Source organism: Dreissena polymorpha, chromosome 10, assembly GCF_020536995.1.
Source record: "Dreissena polymorpha isolate Duluth1 chromosome 10, UMN_Dpol_1.0, whole genome shotgun sequence".
Classification (NCBI taxonomy): Eukaryota; Metazoa; Mollusca; class Bivalvia; order Myida; family Dreissenidae; genus Dreissena; species Dreissena polymorpha.
In genome coordinates, this window is record NC_068364.1 from 90406763 (window position 1) to 90418447 (window position 11685).

Sequence of the window (11685 nt, forward strand, 5' to 3'; positions counted from 1 at the left end):
TGAGAGTTATTTTCTTCTATTGTAAGATGCATTTGAAACATTTGAACCTTAAAGGTGCCTTTTCACAGATTTTGGCATTTTTTAACTTATTCATTAAATGCTTTATATCGATAAATGTAAACATTGGATCGTAAAAGCTCCAGTAAAAAATCAAGAATAAAATTAAAAAAAGGAAAAGAACATTGCCCGGACCAGGTTTCGAACCAGTGACCCCTGGAGTCCTGCCAGAGTCCTGAAGTAAAAACGCTTTAGCCTACTGAGCTATTCCGCCAAGTACACATTCTTGACGTATTTTATACCTTATATAAGCAATCTTCGTAGTTTCACAAAATTTAACGACAAAAACAGAACTCTCCAAATTATTCAATCGTTTCGCGTTGCAACGCTTTATAATTTTTAGGTTTTAAAATCGTCAAAAGATGCATATAATGGCTATATTAGACCATGGTAAATGCTCAGTATTACTGTTTCCTCACAAATATCATAACTAAAACGAAAATTTGCGAATCTAAAACAACTTTTTTCAATTTTGTCAATTTACCAAAGCGTGAAAAGATCCCTTTAAAATATTCCCCGATGCAGTTATTCATATTCATTCACCAATATACGTAGAAATGTATCCAAGAAAATTAGCTTTCTTTGATTTATAGCTTGACATAAATATATTACGACTCTGGTTGACTTTCGATACGGGGTTGGCTTCAGCGTACAGGTATGTCAATACTATATAAACTGTACGCTGAAGTTTCTTTAGCTATATTTCCTCAAAAACATCATGACTAAAACGAAAAATTGCGAATCTGAAACTACTTTTTTTTAAATTTTGTCAGTTTACCCCTACGTGAAAAGCCCCCTTGAAACAATGATCGATTGTTTATGTTATATGAATAGCTGTTTACGTGTACATACCTACAGAACACGGAGTGTTTAAAGCTTTACTCGATTGGCAAAGGATCCATTACATGTATACATAAATAATCCATAATTGCAAAAGGTCTCAATAAAGGGCGTCAATGATAACACCATGAACTAGCAAAGACGGAACACGTCTGGAAAATGCGTATTTCTATATTTCCGGACACTGATGTAATTGCATCTATGAAGATTGAGTGAATAACGAATTTCTCGATAACCAAATGAGGATGACAAACTATTTGAATGTATAAACAAGATTCCTGGACTTTGGTTTGCATGATAAAGATGGAGTTGGGAACATTTGGACGCCATGGTGTTTTGCATTGTCTATACAAATATCTTAAGGAATAAATAAATAAATTTGTTTGAAAGATTCAAGGATTTGTTTTATTCATCGATATATCGTTTTATAATGTGTATTGTATAATTTGTTTTGAATTAAACTGATAACTTGTTGCTTGGTATTTTAGGAAAAGATGTCGCGTTTTACATTTGTCCAGTACTAATAAATTCGAAGAATATATCTCAACTGAAGCATTTCAAACACGAGTATAATCATACTGTTATTAGAAACAGAAAAAAAGTTATTGCAATCTCGAATGTTACTTTGCAACAAAATACAATGTTTTCGGTATAAATGTGCAGACTACGTGTAAAATAGAAATAAAATAGTGTATGCAGTGAATACGTATATTCTCAGCTCATATTGGGGATTTTTTTCTAGTGACACATCTAATAAATACAAAGTGAAATTATGAATGACTTTTTAACAGAGTCGTTATCAATTATCGTTTACCTTTTTGTATTAAATATGCGTTAATCGTATGAATGACTTTTAACTTTACAGAGTAGTTATCAATTATCGTTTACCTGTTGTGTTAAATGTGCGTTAATCGTTTGAGAGATAAGCCATAGTAGTTTTGATAATTGTTTTGTATGCCGAAATTTATCAGCTAAAAAGCACAGCCAGTAAAAGTCATATAGTAACATGTTTATAAGTTTTAACAATATTTATTCACATTTTGATATAATCTCAAACAAACGAATTTATCTTGTGCTCAACATATCACTCCAATTGTGTTCTTTAATCAAAACTATTGTTGTGAAATGACTAATATAGTTATCAAATTTTGCGTTATCAGTGACAATATTTCCGTTTGTTTCGCCAACGCTTATCGATGAAATTGAATAAACTCGCTCAATGTTTTTGTTTGATATCTTTGCGAAATAAAATTAATGGTTTACACACAAACTTCCGTGTTTCGTGAATTATTTCGAGGATTTTAGACGAAAATAATTTTAATTAGATTTTTTACGCATTGGGATGCATTCAATATCCTCTTTTGTGGCTTGTGTATTGATGTTTTCATACTTAACACACGGTCAGATATTAATTTGCGTATCTTTTTATAATTAATAAACGTGGTATTAACAATTTAGTACATATTGTCGCTCAACGCTTAACATATGCATGCCTTTAACGAAAACAATGCGCAATAAATAAAAACGCTTGAATGTTATTGGATTACAGTTGGGTTTAACCATCAGAAAATATTTGATCATTTAAAGTAGGATGTAGTAGATGATTTTACGTTAACGTTATTTTTCACTAACGTGAAAAGATTGTGTATGTTCATGTTATTTTCTTTAACTGTTTTTACAATACGTGGATCGGTTATGTTAATAATCAAGTGCGTTATACCAAGGGGACAATTTTTTTATCTTGTTAATTCTTAAACTAATGTTTTTTCTTATTGCAAGGCATTACGTAAACTAATAAATAAATGCCCCAATCTGTGAACAGGTCCCTATAAACACAAGCGTTTATCAAGTACATTGTTAACATGTCAACATCAGTAGTTGTACAAGCACGACAAGAACTGTTGTAACTTTGTATACTACAGGACAAAGCTACACATATTATACAGTCTACTCTCGTTATCTTGACATCACACATCTCGATTTTCTCGATACGTCGAGGTAAGCTCGATGTCACAACTTTTTTCCTTCTTATCGACTAATCGGATATCTCGAGCTCTCGTTATCTTGATATTTTTCTTGTTCCCGCCGACTTCGAGATAACGAGAGTAGACTTTATTGTATATATATTGGTTTCAAACGTGCATATTACAAAAACACTTAATTTAACTGTAATTAAAAATAAGTTTGTGTTCCATCATCTTCAATATTTACAAATAAATTTCAATATTTGTATACCTTACAGGTTATCTCATGTGCAGCAACTCCTCCATGAATTGGACAGACGCATTGATTTCCTGTCACGATGCAGGTGGTTTGCCTTTAACTAAAGAAACACCCGTACTGGAACGATTTCAACTTTCAAATACCTCGTTTTGGACAGCAGACTATATTGCGAAAGACTACGTTCAAGATAATTATGCTGGTGGTAAAGTCATAGTATATGTTCGCTATATTGCTCCTAATAATAAATTGTCCACGTGGTATAAGTGCTTTTTAACGTTCGGACAAAATCCAAAGTGTGTTGTCCTCCTATCCCGTTTCTACGGGCAACAATGACATAACACGGGGGATAAATCTAGATAAATCTGCATCCATCGATAAGTGCTAAAGTTGATCAAGCTAGTCGTTATCTTCTCAATCGTAAATGTCTACATACTGTTGACAAATAGTGTGTGTGGTGATAACAAACTAAAACATATTTGTAATTGTCACGCGATCGTGATGTCTTCATCGCTATACATTTTTGTATATGTATACTTAAAAAATCAATAAGTCTTATAATATATAGTGTGTGTCATTTCGATTACCAAATAAGGTTCGACCAGGATATTCTATTCTTACGAATATACTCCTGTTGTATATTTTATTATTTAAATGTTTTACTCTATATGTCATTTTTGTACCAAAAAGTGGCACACGGTATATTTATTGGGCTAGGTTATTAAATATCTACCTTACTTGACTCATGATAACTGTTCTTATCTAACCTTATTTCCTACCTGAAAACACATTTTTAAATAACTGCTAACATAAGTCATTACACGTCACTAATCCAGTTAACGTGTTTGCGTACTTCCGATGAAACAAACTTGTATAGATTCCATCTTGATACTTACGTCACGATGCAAACAATAGCACACTTTATTGCATGTATATTTTAAGTTTGTTGTTAAACTGAAATCAAAATGTGACTTTAAGGGTACTTTCAGTTCAATATTCCATTAAGCAGATATAAATACCATAGAAAAACATCGTTTACGCTACTACGATAAGGATCTGCTAGATCCGTTTGAAGATCGCAGGTGGTGAAATAGCTGAGTCATTAACAGTACTCCTGTGGAGATTTATCTTGAAATTACGTTTACGACAATATTGCCGCTGTCTCTGATTAAAGATCAGCAATTGTTCGTAAAATATGCGTATGTAACACTATTAAGAAAGCAAAACCAGACAAATAGTGATTAGATTCATTCGGTTTCGAGTTTCATTGTTGCAGCCTCGCCAGATAAACTGCCTCCATCGAAGCACTGACCATGCAATGTCTTTATCATAACCTAGATATAAAGACATCATATAAGATTAAGAAGTATGTACATATTTCTTGGTAGATGTTATGACACATTTATAAACAATACATAATGTGCACGTTTACATCATTTTCTTGCAGGTCAACTGATTGTGTGTTCCTTCAAGATATTAAGCCTATCGGCTGGTTGGAGCGGTGAACTCAAAAACAATTGCTTCTTCAACCGTAAATACAGCTGCTGTGATAAACCCGATACGTGTAAGCTTTTGTAAGCACACCAAATAAAACACGTGTAAATAATGCTGTACGAAATCAACCGATTAAGTTTTAATGTATTTATTTAAATTATGTAGAGTAGTGTTATACTTTCTGTTAAGGTCTGATATATGGAGAACAATATTGAGTGTGCGCTCCATACAGTTTAATATATTGCTTAATTAAAATTATATTTCATGCTTATATGAGCTAAATTGTAGGCTGTCAAGTAATATTTTTCTGGATTACATAGACATCTTAAGTGCCTGTTGTGAAAATGTGTTTAACAAGAGACATGTTTACAGTATTGAACGAATGCGTTATGTTTGTATTATTATGCGAAAACTAGGGAAGTGTTTGTGTATCGACCTCATTAACAGGTCATCATAAAGAACATACCAGAACATAACAAAATATCACACTTAAAATTATCAACAAATCTATTTATAATGTAAATGTCGACGTTAGTATTATCTTTTTGAAAGTATTAACGATTTAAGAAAATGATTAAACATTTTGATATTTAAAGGTGACAATTCGACATGTGTAAAAACAGGACAATGGCTTGATGCTATATCTTGTAATACTTCTAACACAGAGGCGTGTTTGAAGAACGCGACAAAATTTTTAACACCCGGAGATTATTGGATAAGAAAGGCGCTGGCTCTCTTGAACCGAACGTATAACGGTAAACTTTTAACATTCGATATTTTGTTATCGCCAAAAGCTTTATCTGAAATTTCATACAAACGATCAATGCTCACCCGTACAAAAATGCAATCTGCGATGTCTGTTAAATAGCGTTATTAAATATGTTATAGTGTTTAGGTCAATGTCAGTGTATACTATATTTATTTTATGCTGGAAAAAAACACATTTTGTGAAATCTATATATACTTCAAACCATATTTTGTAAAAGCTAAAGTGTGTTTGAACGTTTACTTTTCAAGGTGAACAAAGTCTTCGACCAAGTAAATGCGGTAGTTTTAAAGATGGCGTATACAGTGTCGGAATATTCAACTGCACAGACAAACTGATATAAGCTTGTTACTTTAGTAAGCTGTAATATATTGTTTTAAATGATTTATAAGATGTCAAAATATTATTTTTCCTAATGTTGAATTAAAGGTCATATCAATACATGTATATGATAGTGACATTTGGTTTTCAGATTCTACCAGTGAAGAAAGCAAAGTATCAGGTAATATATCATTGACATTACCATTTGCATTTCGTTTTTCCATTTTAACTTAGGGTTTATAAAGAACATGACTTGGTCAGAAAATAAAACTTAACAAAATTGAATGCGAATTGTATATGCCACACATGAACATGTTATTGTGTTATAGCTCAATACACACATTGCGATTTAATGCTGCCAAATCCGCCAAATATTCGTCATGGGCTACACCAGGGTAAGTGTTCCTTTTGTGCCAGTTCTTAACCTGCCCAAAATGTTATCCAGCGGTTACATTCATCAACATTTTAAGTGAATATTTAATAATTATCATAAAACTACAATCATTTAGTTAAAAGTAAAGAGTGCTAGCGAAAACGTTAATTATAAAAAATTATATGCAATCTAAGACATATAATCACACTGCACTTATGTTTTAATTATATAGAATCCCCTCTAGGAATCGGCCTCGGAGTCGGGATTGGCGTTCTTGTTTTAGTTATTCTAATCTTAGCAGTCATTATATACTTAAGGTTTGTATACTACATTTTAGTTTTTTGAGAAGGCGCAAGTAGTTAAAGTTGTTTGTACGACCTTGTTTGTATAATAATCTTTTTGACTATAATGAGAATTTCATGGAAAAATTTACACGGATAGTTGCGCATGATGTTTGTCGGATTGTTGTTCGTCAATCTATTTTTTGCCCCTTTGTCTGAAAAAAATATTTGGGTTATTTCCAGAATAAGGTTGCATGACCAAAAAATTAACCATCTGAACGAAATAAAGAAACTCATTTAGACAACGTGCACATGGATGTCGATAATCAAGAATCGGGGAAAACTAAACAGAATATAAACATTAACGATGCGAAGGTATATTATGCCGTTCCCGATAAAAGAAATCCGTCGAAAAAGTCACCTGCTATTAGAAACGGTAATGCAAACGGTAACCAAGATGACATCGTAAGGGGGTCTGATTACGATGACTATGACATAAACGATGCGAAGCTATATTATGCCGTTCCCGATAAAAGAAATCCGTCGAAAAAGTCACCTGCTATTACAATCGGTAACCAAGATGATATCGTAAGGGGATCTGATGACGCTGACTATGACATAAACGATAAGAAGCTATATTATGACGTTCCCGATACAGGAATCCCGTCGAAAAAGTCACCCGGTATTACAATCGGTAATGCAAGCGATGACCAAGAGGATATCGTAAGGCAATCTGTTGACGCTGACTATGACATAGCGCATGTAGATCAGGCCAACTGGTCTACTCCTGCTGAAGGGTTTAATACACTTGACGAAGGAGATTATAATGTTTGCTCGCATGGACCAAACAAGCCAACAGTTTTCATTGGCGATTATGACCACCTGCATATTTGAGAGTATAACTCAGATGCAACATACAAAACATGTACATTTGCACAAACGATGTTGACGCGCAACATATTGTTCGATTGTAAGAATAATGTAATTAAAGAAAAGTTTTCAGAAGAGACATTATTGTAATAAAATAATCGTTAATTTAATTGATTTTAACAATGTCATAATCCCTACAGTGAACTGCAAACATGACAATAAATACATACGTTTAGTTCTTTTTTTAAATCCTTGGATCCTCGAATGTTTTAATATGTTTTCTAATAGTTTTTAACCCTAGATTAAACAACGACAAAATGATAACTAAATAAGTTTTGTTCACTTCGAAATCCACAAATTCATCGTGTGTTTAATTACGTTTTATTCATATCTAACATTTCGGCTCCAATAAACTGTTCATATCAAAATCATTTGCTATTGTATCGTCAGAAAATCTGCTTTTCTTTTTTATGGAATATTCGGGTATGAACACAAATGTGCATTGTATTGCTGGCACATGAGCCGGGGTTACCGCCCACGCACGTGGGATGAGGGCTCGCTGTCACGCAGTGGAAGAAGAATATTTCAATATGATACCTTATTGACGATGATGTACAGTTAAAATCATATAAACATGCATAGATTTTCCTTTCATGTAATTATTGTCTGTATATATGGAAAGCGATGTTATGGAAAAGAGCGATTCAGATTTGTCAAATACATATTTGAAAACTATTGGAAAATAATAAGTATGGTCCTTATGAATGAATATAATTAAATGGGGATATTTGTTTCAAACAACTTTTTTAATGTCAGATAATACTCAAATTCAGTGCATGATTTGGTAGGTAGGGTATATAACTGAAAATTTATAGAAATCACTTAAGCTCAGATATATTAAACAATTTGTTATTCGTCATATATGTGATGATGTCGTAATGTAAGCTGAACAAGCAAACATTTAACTCCACGTATATAATGGTGATACAAAACCAAACAGGGACCCGTGTACACATTCAGGCGTACTTTATTTGCCTGCCAAAAATTTTAAATTGTCATTTCATGATGTAAGCTCCACTGTCACCAAGAACGCGTGGTACGATATCATAAATAACATAATTAACAACGTAGAAAGACTCTTAGCTAGAAAGGTAAATGTGAAATACATATATTGTCGAAGTTGTTTCTTTTAGTATACTTGATAGGTTCAATTGTAAATTACTCGTAATAAACTTTATTATAACCATAATAATCTCGATGTTAACTTCTTCTGAACGAGCCAATGCCATTGATTGTTAGTGATTCTTAGACTGGGAGTTTAAATAATGCAACACGATTTCGATTTCGGAAACCACACTTCCTAAGGCCATTAGTTTACGCCAACATTCATAAACCCGACACTTATACATGGTCTAAGATAGTGTCGTATGCGAATTCGCAAACTCCGTCGTGTTCAGCGATCCATAAAATTCATCCAAGTGAATGGAGGCCGGGTTGAAGTCTTCATTGTTTCGTTGAGCGACATATTTTCTAAATTAACAAACAAAATACATGTACGCCTTTGTTTTGAATGTTGTCAGATTTTAACCAAGTTTGGACACTGAAGCGCGTGTGTTTGATATCAAATGGTTGGGCTGTATTATGTAGGACATGAAGTACCCAAATTAGTACACAATAACATTGCATTCTTTTTATGCCCCCGGTAGCGTGGCAAATAGCAGTTGAACTGTCCGTCCGTCCGTCCGGTCCGTCCATCCGATCCGTCCGTCCGTCCGTCTGTCTGTCTGTCTGTCTGTCTGTCCGTCCGTCCGAATACTTTCCGTCTGTCTGTCTATCTGTCTGTCTGTCTGTCTGTCTGTCTGTCTGTCTGTCTGTCTGTCTGTCTGTCTGTCTGTCTGTCTGTCTGTCTGTCTGTCTGTCTGTCTGTCTGTCTGTCTGTCTGTCTGTCTGTCTGTCTGTCTGTCTGTCTGTCTGTCTGCTGCCTGTCTGTCTGTCTGTCTGTCTGTATGTCTGTCTGTCTGTCTGTCTGTCTCTATGTCTGTCCGTCCGTCCGCCCGAAAACTTTAACATTGGCCATAACTTTTGCAATATTGAAGATATCAACTTGATATTTGGCATGCATGTGTATCTCATGGAGCTGCACATTTTTAGTGGTGAAAGGTCAATGTCAAGGTCATCCTTTAAGGTCAAAGGTCAAAAAACTAAATCCAAGGGATGTTACAAGCTTAAAAGGGAGATAATTTCAATTTTATATAATGTGGCAGGTACAGATAATTTTTCAAAGCGGCGCAGTTAGGGGCATTTTGTTTCTGACAAACACATCTCTTGTTCGTTATACGTTTATACTTTCTGAATACTTTTTTGAACAAGAAAGAAGACAGTCTTGTGTAGGAATAGAGATCATACCAAGAAGTATCATTTCGTCTATTCGACTAAGATTTGTTAAAATAGAAAGTTGTAATGTCACTCTTTATAATGTATTAAGATTTGTATAATTCCAACATTTTATCATTAAGATATAATCGGAGACTTGTTAACATAACAAACAGCTTAGATCATTCATACATTAAGGTGTTATATTTTTAAACGTATGAATAAAAAAAATTATTTTAAAACAAAAATTGTGTTTCTGCTCATAACTAGAAAGTTACCTTCGATAGTAGAACGAACCGGCGCCAACAAAGATTGCGATTGTCAAGAGTCCAAAGCCAACGCCGAGTCCAATATTTAACCCTAGCCCTACGAATGAACAAAAAGTTAAGATTTAAATTAATAGGAATAAAACTAAATTTAATAGTCATTATTGCATGAGTTGTAACATATATGTTATTTCAATGTAAAGCGAGCTATTGCAAAATGCCCGACTAAGTAGAGATAGAAATAGAACATCTAATAGTTGCATTACATGAGCAAATCTTACGTTTTAATGTATAGTTGAATACAGATAGTTTTGTATCTGTTAAAATAAGAAAATTGTGCATTTATCGAAGTTGAAATATGACAAAACAATATAATAACTGAAACTTGTTGGAAAATGACTTCACAAATCCATCAAATAAAAAATTCTTCAAATAGATAAGCGTGCGAAACTTGAGAAATGTAATCCTGTGTGTGGGGGGGGATACCTCTCTTAATCAGTTACATATTGTAATAAATGAGTTGTTGAATATAAGTTGTGATATAACAAAAATGAACATTGTGTATCGGTAGTGTACGATAATCCTCCAATGTTTTACTGCAACTTTATACCAGAGGAAGCATCAGAATGTTCATGTTGATCTGCGGAGGAGTTATACGGCGTGATTGTTCCATCCGGAGCGACCGATATTGCCATTGTTATGCAAGAAAACGCTGCGACGGCTGCAAAGAGAACAGAATCGCATGCAAAGCTTGCTGATTAAATAATAAACGCGATTATTTGAATGCAAGAAAAGTGTCATAAATTAGCGGAAATCATCTATTTCTTGGACTTTCGATTTCATTACATCCCAAAATATGTATTCAACCGCATTGACATATACGCTAATATTTGGCATACCGTGGAAAAATAGCGATATTGCAGCCATTTACTTAGGAAAAAGTGAACACGACTACGTTGTCTTGACTGACACTTGCCGAATCAACAACGAAACGTTACTTTAACGCCTGCTGTCGATTTTGTAGTATTTTACTAAAGCACGTAATATCCCAATATAAAATTATTATTTTACATACGCATATATGCAAACGTATAAAATGCACTAGTCCTCATGAAATGATTCAATTAAGTTTCAAAATATGTTTTGTAATTTTTACCAGAGTACATCCATATAATAATGCACTATATTCTACGTAAACATGCACCGCAATAACGACTTTTCCCGAGTGTGCTTTTGGAATTCGTAAACGCATAAACTCCACATATTTTCAACATTTGAGTTTTTCATTTCTTAAGAAATTTCACCACAGAAATAGATCAATGCACAAGTTTACAACTTCTTGTAATTAAAAACATACGTTTGCGTCAACAGATTGTATGGCGTAATTGCAAGCGCAACTTGCTTTGTTTGAATGTCCATTAAAACGTTCTGAAACTTGTCGGAAAACACTTCGAGACGAACTTCAAATATGCTTCAAATGCAATACACCATGGCGCGCAAGAAGCTGCTTTATAATGGTTGACAAACATACCACTACATCATAATGGAGTTGAAGAACGTGAAGCGCAATATTAAAATATAATCAGATACGAATCAAACTATTCCTGTGTTTGATAAATTACACTCACAAAAGCTACGTATTTAGAAGAGATATCGCGATGTCAGTGATTTAGTTTATTTTTAGTATCGGCTGATGAATTAAAAGACTGGTAAAATAAAACGAATTGTATTCATAACTGTCACCAAATCGATTTTGCTGTATAATAAACACAATTCATTGCATCTAAAATCGATTATAATGCATAAGTGGCAGGAAAAGAATCC

At 33.6% G+C, this 11685-nt stretch overlaps 1 protein-coding gene and 1 long non-coding RNA gene across 2 annotated transcripts in view; one reads left to right on the plus strand and one right to left on the minus strand.

The window, feature by feature from the left end:
- The first annotated feature begins 2092 nt into the window (after nucleotides 1–2092).
- Nucleotides 2093–6388, plus strand: LOC127847964 (uncharacterized). Its single transcript, XR_008034262.1, has 9 exons — nucleotides 2093–2297; nucleotides 2820–2895; nucleotides 3140–3322; nucleotides 4565–4681; nucleotides 5208–5366; nucleotides 5629–5733; nucleotides 5850–5879; nucleotides 6028–6093; nucleotides 6304–6388. It is a non-coding gene; the product is annotated as an uncharacterized LOC127847964 (long non-coding RNA).
- A 1794-nt stretch (nucleotides 6389–8182) lies between these two features.
- Nucleotides 8183–11685, minus strand: part of LOC127847963 (uncharacterized) — a 4160-nt gene continuing 657 nt past the window's right edge. The window contains exons 2-4 of the mRNA XM_052380215.1: nucleotides 10472–10582; nucleotides 9874–9961; nucleotides 8183–8752 (exon numbers count right to left, since the gene is read on the minus strand). Of these exons, the coding sequence (XP_052236175.1) occupies nucleotides 8635–8752; nucleotides 9874–9961; nucleotides 10472–10582 (317 nt within the window). The 3' untranslated portion in view covers nucleotides 8183–8634. The remainder of the gene's footprint in view (nucleotides 8753–9873; nucleotides 9962–10471; nucleotides 10583–11685) is intronic.